We start from the raw sequence: 25,317 nt of genomic DNA, 5'->3' as shown, positions 1-25,317 counted from the left end.
AGGTACTAACGTTATACAACAGTGGTTCATAGTTTAAATACATACATATAGCCCTCACTCAGAGGACATCAAGAAAGGCTTGAGAAAGGCTTCATTTACATAGTCCCACCAATGTAATGTAAATGAAAGTAGTCATGTTTAGTATTTTGTTGCATATCCTTTGCAGGCAATGACTGCTTGAAGTCTGCGATTCATGGACATCACCAGTTGCTGGGTGTCTTCTCTGGTGACTTCAGAATTCACATGCTACTACCATCAGCAGTTGTATCGTCAATGAAAATAAATGAGCGAGTACCTTCAGCAGCCATACATGCCCAGGCTATAACACCCCCACCACCATGTTTCACAGACGAGGTGGTATGCTTTGGATCTTGGGCAGTTCCTTCCCTCCTCCATACTTTGCTCTTGCTATCACTGTGATAAGTTAATCTTCGTCTCATCTGTCCACAAGACCTTTTTCCAGAGCTGTAGTTGCTCTTTTAACTGCAAACTGTAACCTGGCCATCCTATTTTTGCGTGGTTTGCATCTTGCAGTGTAGCCTCTGTATTTCTGTTCATGAAGTCTTCTGCGGACAGTGGTCATTGACAAATCCACATCTGACTCTTAAAGAGTGTTTCTGATCTGTCGGACAGGTGTTTTGGGATTTTTCTTTATTATAGAGAGAATGCTTCTGTCATCAGCTGTGGAGGTCTTCCTTGGCCTGCTAGTCCCTTTGCGATGAATAAGCTCACCAGTGCTCTCTTTCTTCTTAATGATGCTCCAAACAGTTGATTTTGGTAAACATAAGGTTTGGCTAATGTCTTTAACAGTTTTATTCATGTTTCTCAGTCTCATGATGGCTTATTTGACCTTCATTGGCACAACTTTGGTCCTCATGTTGATAAACAGCATAAAAGTTTCCAAATGTGATGGGAAGACTGGAGGAAAGACTAATAATAATAATAATAATGAATGGGATTTATATAGTGCCTTTCTAATACTCAAGGCGCTTTACATCGCATTATTCATTCACTCCTCAGTCACACTCGGTGGTGGTAAGCTACTTCTGTAGCCACAGCTGCCCTGGGGCAGACTGACGGAAGCGTGGCTGCCAATCTGCGCCTACGGCCCCTCCGACCACCACCAATCACTCACACACATTCACACACAGGCAAAGGTGGGTGAAGTGTCTTGCCCAAGGACACAATGACAGTATGCACTCCAAGCGGGATTCGAACCGGCTACCTTCCGGTTGCCAGCCGAACACTTAGCCCATTGTGCCATCTGTCGTCCTAAGACTAGGTGCTGAGACTCTCTTATACCTGCATTAAGGAGGCAATTAAACACACCTGAGCAATTACAAACACCTGTGAAGCCATGTGTCCCAAACATTGTGGTGCCCTGAAATGGGGGGAACTATGTATAAACACTGCTGTAATTTCTACATGGTAAAACCAATATGTATAAAAAAAAAACTTTAATACAATCTGGTAATGTGGACTTTAACCACATGTGATTTTTTTTCTATTACAAATCTCAAATTGTGGAGTACAGAGGCAAATAAATAAATCATGGGTTTTTGTCCCAAAAATTATGGAGGGCACTCTGTAAGGTAAGTGATATTCCTAAATTACTATTGAGAGGTTGTAAACTATGACTTTTGCTGAATTAGAACAGCAACAGAAAACCATTCTCCAAAAAATAATTTTAAACTTAATATTGCTCATGCATATCTGATTTGTTAATGAGGCTTATTTTTTCCTCCTGTATGATTATCAACTCTTAAATGTATGAAATAAATGAATGTTTTTGAAATCAATGTTTGTAGTTATCAACACAAACATTTACAAGCGATTTTAAAAAAAATTCTCAATGGATAGAAATGTTCAGATAAAAATGCTTTTAATTTTATATTTTTAAATTACAATCATTTATCCAATGCGGAAGAGAATCCAAGTTACAGGAAGGAACGAAATAAACAATCAGCTACTTCAGTCTTGCAGCAGTTTATGTTTCATGGTGGAACTCTCCGAACATAGATGGACAAACAAGGCTCCTGCTGCAGTTCGCGATCGTAGTTCGTAGAGATCGTAGTCGTGTGCCCATTCAACATTTCCCCAAAACTCAATCTGCAAACAAAAATAATCACCACCTTGCTTACAACAGAGCAGTTCTAGTGATCAGCACAATATCTGTAAGGTTTTAGCAACCAAGTATACTTACTAGCTCATCTGTTTTGAGGTTAAATATATAGCAGTTTCTACACAAAAACAAATTTGCAACTTGAACCTACAAGGGAGTCCTGCATCGAGGTCTGTTACCCCTCTCGATTTCCCGAAAGGAGTAAATTTAACAAGATCCCATTGTGGAAATAACATTTGCAATTCAACTGAAAGTTTATACAAATGTATGATTTTTGTTTAATGGCAGTTTCCCCAGTTTCAACATATTTGGACTAACTATTGTAGGAGTACTTTTCAAAGGCAGTGCCACCCGAGTAACATTATTAATGCACAAATCTAGGGAGCTGCTGATAATCTTAAACATCAGCCACTTAAACCTTTACTGTTCTCTCGGGGCTTTTTCATGGAGGAGTTATAGATCAACAATTTAGAAGTAGACGAAATGTGTACAAAGAAACTGCAGATGCTGATTTACACCAAAGATAGACAAAAAATGCTGGAGTAACTCGGGTCTAGACCTAAAACATCACCCATTCCCGATGTCAAGATCAAACTCGGGTCTCTGGCGCTGCAGGGTTGCAACTCTACTGCATTGCCACTGTGCCGTCCCAAGGTATTATGTATTTTGCGGTCCTTCACTGGTTATTGTGTAGTGTATGTTCATTGGCTGTTTTTCCATTAATACTGTACGTATTTACTTACTCCCTTATTCAGTTATAGCGGACCATTGGTAATAACGGACACCATCTTCCCCCGTGTGGTCCGTTATAGCAAGGGTTTACTGTACTTCAAGTACACCTCCTCCCACCCTGCTTCCTGCAAGGACACTATTCCATTCTTCCACTGCAACTGTTCTGATGACAAGGCTTTACACACCAGCATCTTTAATATGTCTTCACTATGTCTTTAAAAATTCTTTCAGTTTAGGTTAGGATTATTATTGTCACGTGTATCGAGGTACAGCGAGAAGCTTGGTTTTGCATGCTATCCAAACAGATCAGATATACAATCAAGTCAAGAATTCATACCTCGGCCTGAAACTTCAATCCTATTGCCTGTTCTGCAAACGTCAATCCTATTGCCTTCAACATTGTGCTTATTTGTCAGCATCAGTAAGTAGAAGTTTATAGTGTGGAGAACATGACATGGTATACTCTGTCAGCAACACATCTCCTACCTGATACTGTTCTTCCAGTCGAGAGAGCAGCACAGCATTTTCTACACCAAGGTTTCGGTCAATTAAATTTAGTGAAAGAACTATAGATTTAAGCTGATGGATGACATACTCCAGACCTAAAATAATGAAAAAGCAAGCAAAGAAATAATTTCAAGATATTTTCAACTTTCAAATGAATACTTAAGTTACAAGTGAAAGACCAGCTGTATTATGTACCTGGTACTCAAATTACTGTTTTAATTATTTAAGAAATAATTTAAAAGGGAATTGCCAATGGTAGTTCAGGGAGACTACTTCCTCATTCCATGAGTTGCAAGGTTCCATTAGACTCACATGACACATTGAAGGAAACAATATGTAGGAAGGAACTGCAGATGCTGGGCAGAGAAGTAGTGATGGAATATAGTGTAGCAAAGCGTGGAGTCAAGCATTTTGGTAATAGGAATAAAGGCGTAGACTATTTTCTAAATGAGGAGAGAATTCAGAAATCGGAGTTTCAAAGGCTTGGGTGTGCTGGTGCAAGATTCCCATGAAGTTAATCTGCAAGTTGAATCGGTAGTAAAGAAAGCAAACTCATTGCTAGCATTTATTTCAAGAGGGCTTGTATACAAAACAGGGATGTAATGCTGAGGCTCCAAAAGGAGCTGGTAAGGCTGTATTTGGAATATTGTGGGCACTATATCTGAGGAAGGATGTGCTGGCTCTGGAGAGGGTCCAGAGGAGGTTTACAAGAATGATCCCAGGAATGAGTAGTTTGACCTATGATGAGTGTTTGTCGTCACTGGGCCTCCACTCGCTGGAGTTCAGAAGAATGAGGGGGGGCCTCATTGAAACATACAGAATAGTGGAATGCTTGGATACAGTGGATGTGGAGAGGATGTTTCCACGCGTGGGAGAGTCTTGGACTAGAGGTCATAGCCTCAGAATTAAAGGACGTTCTTTTAGGAAGGAGATGAGGAGAAATGTATATAGTCAGAGGGTGGTGAATCTGTGGAATTCTTTGCCATGAAGGTTGTAGAGGCCAAGTCAGTGGATATTTTTACGGCAGAGACAGATTCTTGATTAGTACAGGTGTCAGAGGTCATGGGGAGATAGATCAGCCATGATTGAATGCCAGAGTAACTTGATCGGCCAAATAGCCTTTCTTCTCCTACCACTGATGACCATAATTTACATCATATCTTAGAAGGATATTCACAAGGTATTATTGAATAAAACTTGACATCATGATTCACATGTTGAGAAATCAGATGAATGATCAAAAAATAATCCAGAGAGGAATGTCTTAAAGGAACAAAAGAGAGAAAGACCTGGAAGGTACCACCAAAGGTGGATTGACTAAAATCACGGATTGCCCGAATTGAAAGAATGCGCATATGTCTAAGTGCTTTAAGCATGAAGGAAGTAATACGGATGAAGATATGAAGAAACTTCGAAACGGTAGGATTTGAAAAATAACAGCATAGCCAGACGAGAAGTGAATGCAGGGGTGTGGTGAATGATGCCTGGTAAGGGTCAGAATGTGGGTAGCATAATTTAGGAGAATTTTAGTTTGTGAAGCACAGACAATCCGGCACTAAACTGGGAAACAAGGAATTCTTATTTTAAGTTCTATTATTTGATCCAGAATATCCAGCGGCGACAAGGATTAACTGATCACATACCAATTAGTGCCCAAGAATTGTATGAGGAAAGATGCTGTTCGAAGGTCTCCTTTGTCTCCTTTGGAATATTTGGTCCCAAGATATTTGTGGAAGAGCCAATCACAACATTGTACCTGTTAAAGAAAAGATCATAAATCAATTTTAAACAGAATACATCAGAAAAATGGCAGAGAGCCCATGGCTCGGAGACATCACCCCACAAACCACCCACTCCACACTGCAGCCAGGTATCTCCCTCTCACAGCCAGTCCACTCAAATGGGACTAGGTTAGAGGGGGCATCTTAGTTGTCATGGATGAGTTGGACCAAAGGACCCGTTCCTGTGCTGTATGACTTTATGAGTCACGTTTTTTCTATCACAAATTGGATATAACATGATTGATGAATTAGGGATCACCATTTATATTATACAGGCCAAATTAGTTACAACGAGACATTGTTCGGGTATAGAGAACTACTTCAAAAGTTTCATGGTCTCTTATTGTCACGTGTACCAATTAAGGTACAGTGATATACGAATTACCATACAGCCATACTAAAAAAACACCAAGGCACACAACTACATAAAAGTTAACATAAACATCCACCACAGCGGATTCCCCACATTCCTCACAGTGATGGAAGGCAATAAAGTCTAATCTTCTTCCCTCATTTTTCTCCCACGGTCGGGGCAGTCGAACCATCCGTCAGGGTGATCGAAGCTCCTGTGTCGGAGCGGTCAAAGCTCCTGCGGCTTGAAGTTCCCGAAGTCGGCCTCTGGCCAGAGACCGCCAACTCCACGATGTTGAAGTCCGCAAGCTCCCGCGGTTGGAGCCCCAAAGTCGACACCTGACAGGGATCGCAAGCTCCATGATGTTAAAGTCCGCAGGCTCCCGCGGTGGAGCTCTCGAAGTCGGTCTCCAGCAAAGGCCAGCAACTCCTCGATGTTAGGCCGTAGCGCGGACGGAGATACAATATGGAAAAATCCCGCACCCCCCACATAAAACAAGCTAAAGAACATTAAAAACATACATTTAACACATACTAAAAAAAAACAAAAACGAAGGACAGACAGACAGGCGAGGTAGCCATTGTTGACACCTCTTTGGAAATTAACAAGCAGAAAAAAAAGCTCTTGGGCGGAGGGGGGTGGGAAAAAACTATTTCCATGTAACCTCCCTGCAGTAATAAGATACTGCGGGAGGCCATTGAAATTAACTATGCAAGCTATCCTTCCCTTGACACGTGTGCGATTAAATAGTGTGATGTACAGCCTCTAGTATTTTTAACTTGCATTAACAAAAATAAACTTATAGCTGTTAAGAACTTTTTATTTGAAAATTTTGTAGGGAAAATAACGTTATTGTGAGTCTGAAACTCTCTAGCCCCAACCCTTTTTTTCCTTATCAACACCATTGTTTTTATAACTTGATTTTCTCCAAAGCTAGGTTGCAAAGGAACGCAACTATCATCTTATAGCAGATTTACCTGTACACCAATTGTGCGTAGATTTTAAACACCATCCCTCATTCCTTCAACACTCTGGGCACCTGGTGATACCATGCCACGTGAAGTGTTACACTGGCCTGCTCCTATTCCAAGGAAAATACCCAGGATCAAACTTTACCTGTTTTCTATCCATTCGACCACAGGATCCCATTCATTTTTCTGAAGCTCCACTAAGCCAGGTGGCTCCTCCACTCTGTAACTACAGAAACAAACGCCAGTGTGAATAAAGGTCAGTTCAAACCCAGTGTTTAAGGAAGACCCTGATGTCACCCCCATTGCTCTATCCAATAGTTACTTTAACTTCTACGAGTTGTGCAGCCTTTTCACTATTAAAGTGTCAACGCAATCTTTCATTATTATAGTTCGCTTCTGCAGCTTCAATTTCCTCCTCCATCCCAAAATCATTCCGGTCTTCTCAAACTTGTGGCTGAGGTTCTATTTTCATTTCCTAAATCCTGTTTACTCATCTTCCTGAAGATGATGATGATGATGATGGATCAACCAGTGAATCTAAATTAGGCCTATAGTAGTAACAAATTAGTTCCACTGAGAGGTCATCAACTGTCTTTCCCACCACAGATGCTATCTGACCTGCTATTTCCAGCATCTGCCTTCATTACACAGATGTCCATAGTAAAAGTGATGATTTTTTTAGCCAATTTGCGACTGCGAATTGGATTTTGGGATTTACATATCAATCAATATTTATCTTCTGACAGAAGAATCTACAACTACAAATAGCGCAGGACAGTGTAATTCTCCTTCAGCAATCAATACCAAGATTATAGTGATGGAAAATGAATCCAAATCAAGTTGCCAAAGTTTGTGTTTGCCCAAAATCATATTCAAAGTCCATACATCCAGAAAGATCTGGTACAGACTGCCAGAGGTGAACCATGCTGAAGGGATTCTTTCCATGCAGTATCTCTAAACCAAGTTCAATGATTGAGCTATAGTTTAAAAAAAAAGACCAATTGGCATTTTAAGTTGAAATTATTCATATGAGTGATCAACTACCCACAAACATTTCATTTCCTCACGAAATTCCCAAACTTTGTTCTTCTTCATCTCATCATTGAAAATGTACTTGCTGATGCATCAGGAACATAGAAGAAAGACCAACAGGACACAGATAGACCTAAAGAGCATGAAATGATAGGTGGCCTGCCACCATTCCTATGAAATTGCATTCCCAATTCTTTCAAAATGCTTCAGTGACATACCGTTTCCATCCACATGGCCACCTAGTCACTTTTACCCTGTTTCCCCCAAAGATATTGCCACGATCCGTCAACCCAACCCAACATTGGTCCATTTCCGCTCACCCCAACCCCACTCAACCCACTCAACACACCTCAATATGAGTGTCCGAAGCCAATGTTAGTAGATTCATTCATTAATTGAATTGGTATAGATTGAATGTTGAGTCTGCATCCACATGCACAATTTAACCATCTCACCTATAGCAAATATAACTCACCACACGGTGTCTGTGTCCAGGAATTTGAGAGCTGATCTAATCAACTGTTCTTTTGTTCTGTGTGTTGGATTATCCAGTGCAGTATTGCACAAATTTGTCTAATTAAAAAGAATATTGCCTGATTTAACTATTTATTTAACTAACACTGATAATAAGTGAAACAACAGGGAAAATCAAAGACATATGAAATGAGTTGCCATGCTGGGTGAGGTGCTGGAAGACTGGAGAGTGGTTAATGTTGTGCCTATATTTCAGAAGGGCTGCAAAGAAAAGCCCAGGAACTATAGACTAGTGAGCCTAACATCCATGGTAGGCGAGTATTCAGAGGGAAAAGATATATATCGCTGGTTGTAAGACCAGCAAGCTGAGCGGCCAGACTTCATAAGACCAGTGGCCGTAGTCTGTCGAAGGAACTCGGCCCTGCCCATCCCCGAAGACCTGAGGAGACACCGGTGATGATGAACACAAGGCCACACGGCAGAAGCTCTCAGAGGGCTGTGCGGGTGGTTGCCAAACCCCCACAGGCAGCCAGCTGCAGAACTGGGGGAGCCCGTCTAGAATGGGTCTGAGCACCAGCTTGCCCCAGAGGGCCGGAGGCCGAAGGATAGTCTCTGACACTGGCGGAAGTTAGACAAAGGGCCGGTAGGAGAACCGGGGTCTAATCTTCTACATCAGGTCAGCTGGCGAACCAAATGAGGTGATGGCTGTAACGGGCCGTTATGGCCAGCTGCAGCTTGGACTATGTAAAATGGTGCCAAACTCTGGTGACTGTTGCACATGGACTCAGTAGGTGGTTTCTATGCATGGGGTACTTAATTAGGGATTGTCTTTGTGTATGGCAATAATATCACTGATCTATACGCAAAAAATGTATTTCACTGTTCCTTTGGTACACGTGACAATAAAAGAATCATTGAACCATATGCATTTGGCTAAAAAGGGGTTGATTAGGGATAGTCAGGGTTTGTGCATTGGAGATCATGTCTCACAAATCTGAGTTTTTTTTGATGAAGTAACCAAAAAGCTTGATGAGGGCAGAGCTGTCTATATGGATTTCAGCAAGGAATTTGATAGGGTTCCGCATGGTAGGCTGCTCTGGAAGGTTAGATCAAACGAGATCCAGGGATAGCCAGCCAATTGGATAGAAAATTGGCTTCATGAAATGAAGCAGAGGATGATGGTAGAAGGTTGTTTCTTGGAATGGAATCCTATGACTAGTGGTGTGCCTCAGGGATTGATGAAGCCTACGATATTTGCCCCCAGTCTCCAAAGTTCCAGAGAGAACAATCCAAGTCTATCCAACCTCTCCCAGTAACCGAATTACTCCAGCACTTTATGCAATTTGTCTATTAAATATTATTGGTCGTCATTGGCAACAATGGACACCACTTCCCCGGCTATGGTCAATTATAACAAGAGTTTACTGTACATGGACCATAGCAGAGGGAGTGGTGTCTGTTATTGCCGATGAAGGTTAATAGACAAAAGTACGCAAAGTGCAAGAGCAATTCAGCCGGTCAAGATCTTTGGAGGACAGGGATAGGTGGTGTCAGGACCCTTCCCATTGAGTTATTCCAGCACTTTGTGTCTCTAAACCAGCATCTGCAGTTTTTTGTTTCTATACATTCTCATTTTATTTCAATCTCATTTGCCTACTTAAAATGTTTAACATTTTTGGTCCATGTTAAAAAAATAATGAAAGACACATATCTACCAGATGCATGGTAAAGTGCTGTAGTACATCTCCTTGGGTCTCCCATTCAGTGGCAACTGCAATCGCCAGGGCTTCATTTGGAACTGTGAACAACTTGCCCTGAGGAGTCTTCAGCTTTCTGCGGTCAAGGTTTATCTCGAATATTCCTCCTGCAGCAGCCAGGAAAACAAAACCAGAGCATAGCAGCCTTCAAACAAAGGAACACTTTACATTTCTACCAAGAAAATTCATTTGCTGTTTAAAAATGTCTGGTCAGCACAAGCATATCTTTTCGGCAATCCTTGAGACATGCACTCAGACAGTTTAACAAAGACACTATCGTAGTAATAAAAATACTACACAATCATATACAAATTTCAATTTTGCAAATAATTCTATGTATTGGCACCAATTATGTTGAAATTATGTAAATATTAAAGTAGTTTAGCAATATAACTGCTATCCAATGCATTTGAATTATTTCAAAAGACATGAAATGCAATGTTAACATTAGGTGAAGTAAAATAAATTCACTCAGCTTTGTCTCAGTTTTCAAAGTGCCAAGTTGAACACCAAAGATTTCAACTAAAACATTTCCTGTTAAATGAACGCGTTATCGAGCATCACAGAGCAGCAAAGTGACATAGGAAAAGGGATAAGGTTGGCAAAAGGGATAGGCCATCCAATAGCCAGTGGGAACAGAGGATCAGATATGTAGACAGATTACCGAAGGGTGCAAAAACCACAGGATTGATGTTCTGGGTGACCTTAACTTCATCAATATATATATATATTTTTTTTAAATCAAAACATCCCCAATATTGACTGGGACTCACTCAGGGCAAAAAGATTAGACGGGGTAGAATTTGTGTGGTGTATCCAAGAAGGTTTCCTTAAACAGCATGTAAGTAGTCCGACTCGAGGAGGTACCATACTGAACCCTGTATTGGGAAACAAGCCTAGCCAGGAGATCGGTGTCACTGTGGAAGAAGAATTTGGAGATAGTGCTTACATAGAAACATAGAAAATAGGTGCAGGAGTAGGCCATTCGGCCCTTCGAGCCTGCACCGCCATTCAATATGATCATGGCTGATCATCCAACTCAGTATCCCGTACCTGCCTTCTCTCCATACCCTCTGATCCCCTTAGCCACAAGGGCCACATCTAACTCCCTCTTAAATATAGCCAATGAACTGGCCTCAACTACCTTCTGCGGGAGAGAATTCCAGAGATTCACCACTCTCTGTGTGAAAAAAGTTTTCCTCATCTCGGTCCTAAAAGATTTCCCCCTTATCCTTAAACTGTGACCCCTTGTTCTGGATTTCCCCAACATCGGGAACAATCTTCCTGCATCTAGCCTGTCCAACTCCTTAAGAATTTTGTAAGTTTCTATAAGATACCCCCTCAATCTTCTAAATTCTAGCGAGTACAAACCGAGTCTATCCAGTCTTTCTTCATATGAAAGTCCTGACATCCCAGGAATCAGTCTTACAACTCCATAAGTTTTAAGATGGTTTTTAATAGGGATATGTCTGGATGTTGGGGGAAGGTATTTAATTGGGGCAAGGCAGATTACAATGTCACTATGCAGGAATTAAGGATGGTAGATTGGGAGCCGTTGTTATTGGGCAAGTCTGCAGATGACATGTGTGAGCAGTTTTAAGGCCAGCTGATTAAAGTGCAGAATCAGCATGTTCCAGCAAGGAAGAGGAAGGCAAAGTAAAGAAACCATAGATGACCAAGGAGATTTGGTCAGGTAGAAAAAGGAAGGTTGATCAGGTTTAAGAAGATTGCATCAGAGGAGGCTTATGAGGAATATAAAGTGAGTGGGAAAGAACTCAAGCAGGTGAGATCCCGGAGGACTGGAGAGTGGCCAATGTTGTTCTTTTGTTTAAGAAAGGATGTAGAGAGAATCCAGGGAACTAAGCGCTGGTGAGTGTCACATCAGTGGTAAAAAAACTATTGGAGATAATTATTTGAGATAGGATTTATTCCCATTTGGAAGAGAATGGGCTAATTAGGGATATCCAGCATGGCTTTGTACTCACTAACTTGATTGGAGCTTTTTGAGAAGATGACGAAGGAGGTTGATGCTGGTAGGCGGTGAATATTGTATACTTGGATTTTAGTAAGACTTTTGATAAAGTCACTCATGGTAGGTTGATCCAGAAGATTAAGATGTACGGGATTTACGATGATGTGTTCATCTGGATTCAAAACTTGCTTATTCATAGCGAGCAGCGGGTTGTGGTGGAAGGAAGACATTCTGGCTATAGGTCTATGATCAGTGAAGTACCGCAGGGATCCGTGCTGGGTTCTCCGCTGTTTGTGATATGTTTCAATGACCTAGACGTAAATATAGATGGATTGGCGAGTAAGTTTGCTGATGACACCAAAATAGGAGGAGGAGCAGACAATGAGGAAGGCTGTGAGATGTAGATCGGGTGCAGTAATGGGTAGAGAAATGGCAGATGGGTTTTAACCCAAGCAAGTGTGATGTGTTGCACAGTGGGACGTTGAATGTAAGCGAATATACAGTTAATAGCCAGGCTCTTAACATCATTGATGGACAGAGGGATCTTGGAGTAGAAGTTCATAGTCCACTGAAGGTAGCACCACAAGTAGATAGGGTGGTTAAGAAAGTGTATGGTATGCTTGGCTTTATTGCTAGGGGCATTGAATATCAGAGTCAGGAAGTCATGATGCAGTTCTATAGGACTCCGGTTAAGCCCCATTTAGAGTATTGAGTGAAGTTCTGGTCACCCTATATAGGAAAGACATGGAGGCTTTGGGTAAGGTACAAAAAGCCTGTTTACCAGAATGTTGCTTGGATTAAAGGCTTTTGGCTCCAATTTTCTCTGGAACAAGTTGAGGAGAGACTTGATAGAGCTACATAAAATTATGAGAGACATAGATAGGGGAGAGTCAGAACTGATTTCCCAGGGTGGAAATGTCCAACTCTAGAGTGCATAAATATAAGATGGGAGAGAGAACGTTTAATGGAGATGTGTGAGGCAGGTTATTTTTATTTACACAGCGAGTAGTGGAGGCCTGGCTCGCACTGCCAGGAATGGTGTGGAGGCAGAAACAATAGTGCCGTTTAGATAGGTACATGGAAGTGCAGGGAATAGAGGGATATGAATCATGTGTAGGTAGATGAGATCAGTTTAACTTGCCATCATGTTTGGCACAATCATTGTGAGCAAAAGACTTGTTACTTTGCTGCACTATTCTATGTTCTATATAAAGTTCCCACAATGGTTAAAGTTGAAAAAAACATTCAAAAGTCTGACAGACAAATTTTCAAAAGTTCACAGACTGCCCAATATCAATAAGCATCTACCATTATACAAGCTACATTTACATAGAGCCTTTTACAACATCAAGATATCCCATAATTCCCTAAATTTCTAATACTGTTGGGAGTTTGGGGATTTTGAACTGACAATGCAGTGTATTAGCCGAAAGGGGAATTTGTACGGGCAGATTGTGTTATGCCCAGACACCAACCACCCCCATCCCTCTTGATGGTAGAAATTGAGAGTTTTGTTGAAGAAGCCTTTGCATCAATCAGTGCTGAATCTTGATGCAGTGGTAGAAAGTTGAGAAACAGAATACCAATCAGGAGGGCTGCATGATGCATAGGATTTAACTTTTAAATGTTAGCAGAAAGACATTCATCCAATGACTGGATAAAAACTAAAACAAAACAGAGTGGAATAATCTCAGAAAATCTCTCAAAAGTATTGTGGCAAGAGAAACAGAGTGCATCACATGCTTGAGCCAAAAACAAACTGCTGGAGGCCCTCAACGGTTCAGGCAGCACCCGTATTTTGAGTTGGAACCCTTCTTCAAACTATCCTTTTCTGGCTCTAGATGCTGTCTGACAGCCAGAGCTCCTTGTTTATTTGCTCAAGATTCCAGCATTTGCAGTCGCTTGTCTTTCTGGATCAGGCACATGACCTAACCCTTGGCGATGATGGAAGGGTTTTAAAGAGTTAGGAAGGGATTCAATCACAAAAATCTTACCTTCTCCTTGTGAAATACTCACATTCTGATAAAACTTCTTTCGTTCTACAAAATTTGAGAAAATTTTGAGAAATCAGACAATTTATTTCCAAACAAACATCATGCAAGGCTTGTATCTGCTGTGAACCAATACAGGGGGAGGGGGGGGAGGGGGTGAAGAGGGGGAAGGCTATCCGACTACTGAACCAATCTCTCTTTTACATCCCATTCCCAGAGGTGTTACTATGTTCTCTTACTCTTAACTCTACCTCATTTGGTTATTCCTTTATTATACTTTAACATTCTTTTGCACTATTTGCATTTTGCATGACAATCTTTGCATTATTCTGCTGTTTTGCACTCAGTGTCGTATTTGTTGTTGTATTGATCATTCTGTGGACTATATCGGTGATGGAAAGTCAAAAGCTTCAAATTCCTGGGCGTGCATATCTCTGAAGATTTGTCCTACACGCAGCAAATTGATGGGAGGAAGGGTCCGACCTGAATTGCCACCTATCCATGCTCTCCAGGGATGTTGCCTGATCCACTGAGCTACTCCAGCATTTTGTATCTTTCCTTGGTAAACCAGCATCTGCAGATCCTTGTTTCCAGACTCCTATATACACTGCATCATTTTTGTCCGGCATACTATTAATTTGTTTTGTTTTTCTAGTCTATAGGTGAATTAAAGCCACCTATAATCAAAATACTTTTGTTATATTTTGTTTAATTTCCCTGATTTATAGAACATCCCATAGTGTGACAACATTTGTAGTCCTATGGGCAATTCCCATCAATGGTTCCTACCCCTTATTGTTTCTTAGTTCCAACTTTAGTTCTTAACTCCAAACTATGCCTAGATGGAAGAGGAGACACTGTTCTAGCTCACTCCCACTCACTCACTGTGTTTGATTTCCTACATTGTTCCAACTATGCTGAACACAAGCTCAAGGAACAGCACTTCACAGCCATGTTGATAGATATGAGAGCATGGTCAAGTGTTGAGAGTTCTTGATGATGCTAGCTTCCCTTTATAAGATATAGTGCCTCCTATAGATCGCTTCGATGGTGGTGATGGACTGGGCAGTGTTCACCACTTTTTGTAATCTACTTCATTCCTGGGCATTCAAGTTGCCAAACCAGACCCTGATGCAACCAGGCAATAGACTCTCTACCTCTCTAGAAGCGCAAGAGAGTATTTGTTGACAAACAAAATCTCAATTTTCTAAGGAAGTGAAGGCGTTGATGGGCTTTCATGGTGATTGCATCAATGTTCTAGGTCCAGGACAGATCTTCAGAGATATGCACGCCCAGGATCTTTAAGTTGCTGACTCTCTCCATCACCAACCCGTTTATGGATCCTCGGCCTTTCTTTTCTAAAGTCAACAATCGGTTCCTTGGTTTTACTCTTGCTGAGAGCACGGTTGTTGTCCTGGTACCATTCAAATGACAGTTCTAGCAAGTGGTTTTATTTATTTTCTCTATAGCGGCTGACATTGAAAGTAATTGGTAGCTATACCCCCTTCATCTCTACCTTCACAGACATTCTCTCTGTTCTTTTTGCCCTTCCTTCTTCCTGTAGCTTAATGCACACTTGTTTTCCAGTTATGATGAAAACCTGAAACATGGACTATATCTTTCTCTCAAAGAAGCTTACTCTGATCTGCCAAGCATCTCCAGCAATGTTATGTGTTTGTTTCAGATTGACAGCAGCTGCAGCTTTCAGCTTCATTTATTCCATTTTGTTTTCTGATCTAGGACGTTCTTCTCTTTTTATTTTTAACTATCCTTTTTTATTGGGACTACAATTCTAACTTTTTGCTAATTTTCTCTAAAAGATAATTATCTGGGAATATTATATTCATATTGCAATAAAGTCTCTGTAACGGCTATTATAAAATCTACGGTTTTATATATATAAAACTAATTTGCTTGAGCCAATTGTCTATCATGTTATGAATCCTGGATGCAACATTTCCATTACTCTGACTACAACCGGGGGTATATTCTTGCATTTTTTAATGCTCTCCCCATAGTGGAAGTCAGCATAGTTTGGATAGAGCCTAGACTCTAAACTTTGGACCCAGAGGCTATGGTTTCCGCTCGCCAGCCTTGATACAATTATATAGTTGTGTAGGAAAGAACTGTAGATGTTGGTTTAAACCAAAGATAGACACAAACAGCTGGAGTAACTCGGCGTCTCTGGAAAAAAGGAATTGGCGACGTTTCGGGTCGTGACCCGTTTTCCCCGGTTGAGTCAGAGTAGAAGAAATGTTGCAGACAGGATTCATAACATGATAGACAATTGGCTCAAGCAAATTAGTTTTATAGTTGTCTCCGCTGTTACTATTGCTCACCTGCAGTCGGGTATCGTCGCCTGCACTCCACCGTGCCTCCCGTCAAACGTAAACCATGCCCCAGTCTGAAGCCTGCGGGAGCCCGGGTCCAGAGGCGGGCCAGCATCCTCCCACTTTAACGGGAAAACCTGGGCACGGGTTACCTCTCACCAGCCGTACGACGCTGGCAATGATCTTTCATTCCAACGTACATCTCCTACTGGGCGCCGCCATCTTCCCGACCTTTCACCTCCACCAAACCCGCCCCACGTTGGCCACGGCGGATCTGGTGTCAATCATCTCGGAATGTCACTGTCAACCCACCCGTTCAGGGGGAACTGCAGATGCGGGTTTACACCGAAGACCATAGCTCTATGATCTTTGGTTTACACCGAAGATAGACACAAAAGTCTGGGCATTTGAGTTACCAAACAAGGCTGTGAATCAACCAATAGCTCATTGTTTCTTGAGCTTGTTGCGTACAAATATATTAAAGGATTTAATAGGATAGATGTTCATTTGTGAATGAGAACAGTCCAACAGATCTTAATACTAGGTGGTATTTTGCCACATTTAGCCGAGGAAAAATTCTGGCTAAAATATTTATGTCCTTTTTGCAAACCTCTTTCAAATTCAGGCTGTCCGGGCCAGTCGCATTTTGCCTTTTAATTGACGTTTCCGTTAGCTGGGGTCTTAGGTCTCTTGAGCCAGGGCCACTCTCTAAATTAAGGCTTGGTCATTAATTGCTGATCTGAGGAAACATTTCTTTACACAGAGAGGAAATTCTTTACACAATGGCTAAAAAAGCTCATTTGCTGAGCTAAGCCAGGTGGAGGTCAATAGGTTTGATGGCATTATAAAGGGTTAGTACAGGGAAGTGGTGCTGTGGTTAAAAACAAATATATCACCTGAAGCTTTGCTGCCGCCTGGTGGAATGTCTGAAAATCTACAGTTTGCCATAAAATGAGGTTAACAAAAAATATATTTCTGATATTTAAATATTGTAAACCCCAGTTATCTGTGATGTTAAAACATCAGCCTTGAGCTCTATTATAAAAACATTTTTTAACACACAAATATCACATTGCAAGCATCACATTTGGCACATAGGCAACCTTCACTATTGACTTCTGGTTATAGTCGAAGGAAAAACCTTGGCATCATTAAAATAAACAATTGGATGTCATAGTAAAGAGACCACCAGTCTTTCTGAAATATGAAAGACAGGCTTTATCGATTATTGTTTTGCAATCTTGCATTTATATCATCCCTGCAGTACCTAAAAATGTCAATGAATGATGCAGTTGTATCAGAGACCTGCAGCAAGTAGCTTTGTAAAGTCATCTTGAGGAAATAGGTGGTATTACAAATGTTATTTTAAAATAACTTGCCCTTATGTTTTACATACTTGCTATCAAAATTTTATTAAAGTAACTATGCATGCTGAATATTGCATAAATTAGTGTTATTGTGATGGACATTTGCCCCTTGGAACGCAGGATGATGACGGGAGATTTTATAGAGGTGAATGAGATTATGAGGTTGAATAGGGTAAATGCACAGCCTTTTGCCCAGAGATGGGAAAATCGAGAACCAGAGAACATAGGATTCCGTTGTGAGGGGAAAGATTTAATAGGAACCTAAGGAGTAACTTTTTTTTTACACAAAAGATGGTAGTTACATGGAACAAGCTGCTGAAGAAAGTAGTTGAGGCAGGTATTATCACAACATTTAAGAAACATTTGGACAGATACATGGATAGGATAGGTTTAGAGGTATATGGGGCAAACACAGGCAGGTGGGACTAGTGTAGATGGAGCATGTTGGTCAGCGCGGGCAAGTTGGGCCGAAGGGCCTGTTTCCAGGCTGTATGACTCTGATTATGGTGGAATTTGGCATGCTGGTTGAAAGAGCAAGTGTAACATTGAGTTTCTTTGGCACAATATTAAACTTATAATTAGGCCATGTTTCCTGGCCTGGTGAATTTCATGGAAAGGGAAGTACAGTTAATGTTAGATCCACGCCATGGTAGTATCCAAGATCCTAAATCAATTGCAACTGTCAAAGGTTCTACTTTTACTAAAACAAAAGGAAGATAAGGACCTAAGGAAAGCAGTTTTGCTACCGCTGTAATACCTGCAGAAATGACATATGGAATAAAAGGAGATGCATATACTATTAAGCCACAAGGGTTTTGTTTTTTTTGTGTCATAAGGTGGTGTCGAAAATTCAAGAAGAAGGAATGTAATGAATAGATGGATTTCTTAAAGGAGAAGGGAATCTGCTTTGGATGTTAGACGAAAGGACACATGGTTAAAGACTGCAAGAGTCGTATAACTTGTTATGTGTGCACACAAGATCATCCTGAATTACTTCACACTGAACAGGACCTTACAGAGAAGTCAGAGCAAGTAGAACAGAAGGAGAAGCCAACTATGAGTGATGCTGTTACCTCACCTCAGATAAATGCGCATATTGGGGCCAGGGTAGAAACCTGTATTTTCTCCTTCGTTCCTGTACAGGTAATGAGCAGCAAGGGGAATACAGTGCTGCAAACATATGCATTTTTCGATCATGGAAGTTCAGCTACCTTTTGCACAGAAAGCTTGATGAGAAGGCTGGGCATTACAGGAGAAAAGACTAAGATTCTCTTACGTACCATAAATGAAAAGAAATGCTGCGGTAGTCATCATATTACATGTATAGAAATATCTAGTCTGGATGAAGACAATTTTATACAACTATCTGATGTATTTACACATGAGACCATCTAAATATACCCAAGCAGGATGACTTGAAATAATGGCCTTACTTGGAGGATGTCAAGATACCTAAAATAAATTCTGGTATCAACCTACTTATCGGAACGAGTGCTTTGAAGGCATTGGAAGCTAGAGAGTTTGTCAGCAGTCAAGTGGACGGGCCATTTGCTATGAGAACCTTATTCGGATGGGTTTTCTATGGCTCCTTGAGAAGGAAAAACAAAAGCAGGAATAAGAATAACTACCCTGCTGTCTCTGTCAATCGAATATCTAACGTAAAATTAGGATAGCTATTGATTAAGTAATACAATACCAGCAGGTCCAGGAACAGCTTCTTCCCTGCGGCTGTTACATTACTTAACTCTGTACCTCAGTGATTGCCAGTCACCCCCCCCCCCCCCCCCCCCCCCCCCCCCCCCCCGGACAGTCCTTCCACCGGAAAAAATTGCACTACTACGACTGTATGTACGTAAATATATTTATTGCTCATATTCTATGTCGCTCTTCTAGGGAGATGCTAACTGCATTTCATTGTCTCTGTACTGTACACTGCACAATGACAATAAAGTTTGAATCTGAATCTGAATCAATCACGACTTCACCAGACTGATTCCTGGGATGTCAGGACTGTCTTATGAAGAAAGACTGGATAGACTTGGTTTATACTCTCTAGAATTTAGGAGATTGAGAGGGGATCTTATAGAAACTTACAAAATTCTGAAGGGGTTGGACAGGCTAGATGCAGGAAGATTGCTCCCGATGTTGGGGAAGTCCAGGACAAGGGGTCACAGCTTAAGGATAAGGGGGAAATCCTTTAAAACCGAGATGAGAAGAACTTTTTTCACACAGAGAGTGGTGAATCTCTGGAACTCTCTGCCACAGAGGGTAGTCGAGGCCAGTTCATTGGCTATATTTAAGAGGGAGTTAGATGTGGCCCTTGTGGCTAAGGGGATCAGAGGGTATGGAGAGAAGGCAGGTACGGGATACTGAGTTGGATGATCAGCCATGATCATATTGAATGGCGGTGCAGGCTCGAAGGGCCGAATGGCCTACTCCTGCACCTAGTTTCTATGTTTCAATGAAAAAACCAGCATGTAATCAGAAAAAATGTCCAGAGAGGTGATAAAGTTCTTGGATATTATGAATCACTCAGTAAAGATGACAGTCGGACACTATTGTCTAGACTTACCTTTAAAATAAGAAAGTGTTAGTCTGCCGAATAGTCGTTGCATTGCAGAGCAGTGCACCCAGAATCTGAAACGCAAGTTTGGCAAAAATACAAAATGTCATGATTAATATACATCTTTCCTAAAGGAAATGATTGACAATGATTATGCCGAAATGGTAAACAGACCAGCTGAATTGAAGTGACAGAGATCTTTGGTATATCCGACACCATGCGATGTATCACTCAAAGAAAGGGACCTTGAGGGTGGTCTTTGACTGTGCTACAGTCTTCAAAGGTACATCACTTAACTGTTAACTACTGCAGGGTCCAGACCTTACCAACTCACTCGTTGGAGTTCTCATTAGATTCAGACAAGGTTGCTTTGATGGCTGATATTAAAGCTATGTTTCAAGTCAAAGTATCAGAAAAGCATATTGACTATTTGCAATTCCTCTGGTGGCCTGATGGTGACGCACAACAAGATCTCGTTGAATACTGGATGAAAGTACATCTCTTTGGAGCAGTGTCATCACCAATTTGTGCAAACTTTGCATTAAGGAAAACTGCCGAGGACAATAAAGCTCACTTTACGGAAGAAGTGATAAAAACACTAAAAAGAACAACTTCTGTGTGGATGATTGTTTAAAATCCATGTCTTCGGAAGATGAAGCAATTCAAATGGTAAAGACTTCCCTCTGCCAAAACGGAGGATTCATGCTCTCAAAGTGGATCAGCAACAGCCGTGCTGTATTGGAAACCATTCCACCAGATAATAGAGCCAAGGAGACCAGGGAGATGGATTTGGACAAAGCCAATCTGCCTATGGAAAGAGCACTTGGATTGCACTGGTGTGTTAATACTGATGTGTTCCAATTCAGAATCTCGATTCAGGAAAGACCATGTACAAGACGGGGCATCCTATCAGTGATTGATACGACCCTTTGGGATTTCTTGCACCATTTACTCTGCTAGCCAAGTTAATTATGCAGGAGCTCTGTAAAAAAAACTTAGATGGGATGAGAGTATAACGCAAACCTTCTCTCGGTGATGGACAGAGTGGTTAGCAGATCTTGACAAGGTCTCAGAATTCAAAGTGGACCGGTGCATGAAGCCTACAAACTTTGGTCAAATCAGATATGCACAGCTGCATCACTTTTCAGATGCAGTTGAAAGTGGCTATGGTATTGTTTCACATCTAAGACTGGAGAATGATAACAACAAAGTACATGTTGCATTCTTAATGGGAAAGGCCAGAGTGGCACCATTGCAGCAAATGATGATTCCCAGAATGCAGTCATAGCTGTCAAAATTGACATAATGCTGCAAAAAGAACTACAGCTTCAGCTGGAAGAATCTATCCTCTAGAATGATAGTACAACGGTGCTTAAATACTTCAACAACAAAAACAAATGCTTTCAAACATTTGTAGCAAATAGAATCTCTTATGTAAGGAGTGCTACTAATGTATCACAGTGGAAATAAGTTAACACAAAGGAAAATCCTGCGGATGAAGCCGGTGGAGACGGGAGAATGGGTCATCACTCTCCCCCCCCCCCCCCCCCCCCCCCCCCCCGTGCTTCCTCAAATAAGGCAACCAACATCATGAAGATCCGGTATAACCAAATCCTTCATACCATTTGCTTCCTAACTGCTTGCTGCACCTAAACCTTTGCTTTCAGCAACTGGTGTGCATTGATTGACCTTCGCTTTTCCTAACCGATTACCTCCTAAATAATAATTTCCCAACCTGCTTTGCATCATTTGTAAACTTGGTCATATCACATCCTTACTTTTCATTTGTCATTAACATAATGTATGAATTATGAGGATCAGCACAAATAGGTCAGAAGATTTGAAAACAGTCCGTTTTTACCCAGTTTGAAGAAGGGTTTCGGCCCGAAACGTTGCCTATTTCCTTCGCTCCATAGATGCTGCCTCACCCGCTGAGTTTCTCCAGCATTTTAGTTTACCTCTGTTTTTACCCACTCTCTGATTTCTGTCCTATAACCAGTCTATGCTAATGAGGTCAGCACAGTGGCTCACTGCCCAACAATTCCAGAGAAACACATTCAATCCTGATCTCAGGTGCTATTTTGTGTGGAATTTGCATTCTCCCCGAGATTGCAAGGATTTCCTCCAGGTTAACAGACTCGGACAAAATGCTGGAGTAACTCAGCAGGTCAGACAGCATCCCTGGAGAACACGGAAATGTGACCTATTGGGTTGAGACCCTTCTTTATAACCACTGTAAATTAGGTGGATGGTAGAACCAGAGAGAAGTTAATGAGAATTAAATGGGACTAATGTAAAATTGGGTGGTTGATGGTTAGTTCAGACTCTGTGGCCTGTTTTCATTCTGTATTGGTCTATACCTCAATGACAGCCCATGCACCCTTTAGTAATGAATAACCTTTGTGTGGTATCTCATCATGTGCATTTTGAAATTAAATATATTGCATACATTTATTTTCCCTGTTCATCCTACTCACTGCAAACTCAAATGGGTATTAGATTTATCAACCATGCATCTCCCTTCAAAAAACCACATTGACTGGCTGATCTGAACACACAAGGAATCGAAGGCCACTAAATGACACAGCAATTGACAATGGTTTGTTACCATTTTCCCCTTCCTCTCTTAAACAGGGGCATTATGTTTGCTGCCTTCAAAGATGCTAACTGTTCCAATGTATCAGAAACGTTGAAAGATCATCATTAATGTATCCACTAACTCCTTAACCAATTATTTGAGCACACTAGAATACAGTTATAGTTTACCAATATTTTCCCTATCATTAAGTGTCTGCTCCTCATTCTCTTAAGAATCTCAATTTCCCTGCCATTAAATAATTGGTTAAGGAGTTAGTGTACTAAGCCCCATGCTCTACTCCCTCTTCACTCACGACTGTGTCCCTGCATTCGACACCAACACCATCGTGAAGTTTGCAGACGACACAACAGTGATTGGGCTGATCACCAACGATGATGAAACAAACTACAGAGCGGAGGTGCAGAACCTGGCGGACTGGTGCGCCAATAACAACTTGGCACTAAACACCTCCAAGACCAAGGAGCTGATTATTGACTTCAGGAGGTCCCATACTGGAGAACAGGCCCCAAACTCCATTTACGGGGAAAGTGTGGAGAGAGTGTCCAGCTTTAAGTTTCTGGGCACTCACATTTCAGAAGACCTCACATGGTCCACAAACACCGCTGCGCTGGTCAAGAAGGCACAGCAACGACTGTTCTTCCTGAGGACATTAAAAAAGACTGGTCTGCCCCAACAGCTGCTGACAACGTTCTACCGCTGCACCACAGAGAGCATACTAACGTATGGCATCTCTGTGTGGTATCTCAGCTGCACGGAGGCGGAGAGGAGAGCTCTTCAGCGCGTCGTCAACAGAGCGCAGCGGATCATCGGGATAGAGCAACCAACCTTGGAGGGCATCTACCACACGCGGTGCCTCAGGAAGGCCCTCAGCATCCATAAGGACTCATCACACCACTGTCACGGTCTGTTTCAACTACTTCCCTCCAGCAGACGTTACAAGGCCTTCTACGCCCGAACCTCCAGACTCAGGGTACAAGAAAGGTAAATAAATACAATACATAAATAAGCAAGCTGAATTGATTGACGTGACCATCTGAGGGAGACTGTCCAAAGGGGGTGGGTGGGGGGGCACTAATTTGGGCCGGTTCAGAGCCGCTATATCTATTGGGATAAAACTGTTCCTCCAGACTCAGGAACAGTTTTATCCCAATAGATATAGCGGCTCTGAACCGGCCCAAATGAGTGCCCCCCCCACCCACCCCCTTTGGACAGTCTCCCTCAGATGGTCACGTCAATCAATTCAGCTTGCTTATTTATGTATTGTATTTATTTACCTTTCTTGTACATTAGTGGAGCTGCACACTAAATCTCGTTGCACTGACATGCAATGACAATAAAAGATATTATTATTATTATTATTATTATTTCTGTTACCAATATTTGCCTTCTATCAAGTAGGCGCAGAAATAAATATTTATTTTATGCCTCTAACAATGTTAGAAGGCGCAGTGACATTATTCCCGCACAATGGAGACTAACGTGATCAGTTAGTGGCCACATTGCTGCAATTGAAATTTAAAACTGCAATGGGGTGGAGTGACAAAGGCCAAAGTGGGCAAGGGCAGCAGATTTCCTTCCCTGAAGAAAACCAGTGGATTTTCATCCTGTTCTTATACCGTCAGATGTTCAATAAAACTCCTGCCATGACAATATACCTGATAACCCAGTGACCCACCAGAATTTAGCTCACAACTTTTATACAAATCATTGTCATCACTGCTCCAGTAATCTTGCTGTGTATAAAGTACTTTGATTGCCTATGATAAATGGATACATTTAAGTTAATCAGATCATCCTCTGGATTAGCAAAAAAAAATTTAAAAAAATGCAGGTCTAGCCAGCAACACCCAGTCCAAAAAGAATGAATTAAAATAAAAGTGTGTATGTGGGCACACCCAATGTAAGTGTTCACACACAATGTCCGCTTCCCAAACAGCCTGAATCATTAATACAGATCAGAGAGTGGAGAGATTGTGGTGAGAATACATACAATGAGACAATTTAAAGAGATTTAATAGGTGGCATAAATCACAAATGATTGCACGTTGGTTGCTGCTGCAGGGCGCGGCCAATCTAATGGACAGACGCTACCCGACACCACAACGTCCATTCATCGTGGTAAACAGGGTGTTCCTGGGAGGGGAGGTCGGTGGGAGCGGACATTGTGAAAGAGAAAATGTTTACTGGGAGTGCGGGAGAAAGAAAAAGCCATTGACAACGGCCTAGAGCCTCACTACGCACAGCATCCACTGCCCTATCTCCACGGCAACCGCCAAAAACTGAAGGTAAACGGAAAGGAAAAAAATAGGCAATTATTATTTATCCCGCTTTCTGGTTTCCCCTAGTTAAAAGATAGACCAGAACCAAGCAGTTTTTCTCTCTTCCCCCCATAACTGAAACAGCAACAAAATTATCCGCCTTTCCATTTACAGGAAACCCTGTCGCCAGGAACCGGAAAGAACGCACCAGTCCAATTCAAATCCAACTGCCCCGTCCCATATGCCGGAACCAGCCGATGATGGACAGGTCACTAGCCAATCGAAGAGGTAGTTAAACGAAAAGGAAAGGGGATTGTCCAATGGGGAAGTGTCTGGTCGGTACTTCCGGCGACACTGCCAGTTGGACTCCTCCTCCCGAAACTCAGAGCTCACCTGGACGGACAGTTGACGGACGGGTCTGCGGCCAATCAGCTGTGCGTCTGGGCAGAAGGGAGTTGGCGCTGGGCCAATGAGAATAGAAGGAGTGGGCGGATTTTCCGGCAGTGCGG

The 25,317-nt window shown here is 41.8% G+C and overlaps 1 protein-coding gene across 2 annotated transcripts; it reads right to left on the bottom strand.

Annotated features, from left to right (window-relative positions):
- Nucleotides 1-1,865: 1,865 nt before the first annotated feature.
- Nucleotides 1,866-16,280, bottom strand: atpaf2 (ATP synthase mitochondrial F1 complex assembly factor 2). 2 transcript variants are annotated; one of them, XM_033040777.1, is made up of 9 exons: nucleotides 16,178-16,280; nucleotides 16,031-16,145; nucleotides 13,695-13,739; nucleotides 9,687-9,835; nucleotides 7,973-8,070; nucleotides 6,611-6,691; nucleotides 5,005-5,117; nucleotides 3,341-3,456; nucleotides 1,866-2,109 (listed from the first exon to the last, which is right to left on the bottom strand). In XM_033040777.1, the coding sequence occupies exons 2-9, from the start codon at nucleotides 16,134-16,136 to the stop codon at nucleotides 1,972-1,974; spliced, it is 846 nt and encodes a 281-aa protein (XP_032896668.1). In that variant the 5' UTR covers nucleotides 16,137-16,145; nucleotides 16,178-16,280; the 3' UTR covers nucleotides 1,866-1,971. The 2 variants fall into 2 exon arrangements, with proteins under 2 accessions (XP_032896668.1, XP_032896667.1); XM_033040776.1 differs by having other exon boundaries at nucleotides 16,031-16,275.
- Nucleotides 16,281-25,317: the final 9,037 nt, after the last annotated feature.

This window comes from Amblyraja radiata, chromosome 22 (genome assembly GCF_010909765.2).
Source record: "Amblyraja radiata isolate CabotCenter1 chromosome 22, sAmbRad1.1.pri, whole genome shotgun sequence".
Taxonomy (NCBI): domain Eukaryota; kingdom Metazoa; phylum Chordata; class Chondrichthyes; order Rajiformes; family Rajidae; genus Amblyraja; species Amblyraja radiata.
The sequence above is the reverse complement of the archived record's forward strand: the minus strand, read 5'-3'. Positions and strand labels throughout refer to the sequence as shown.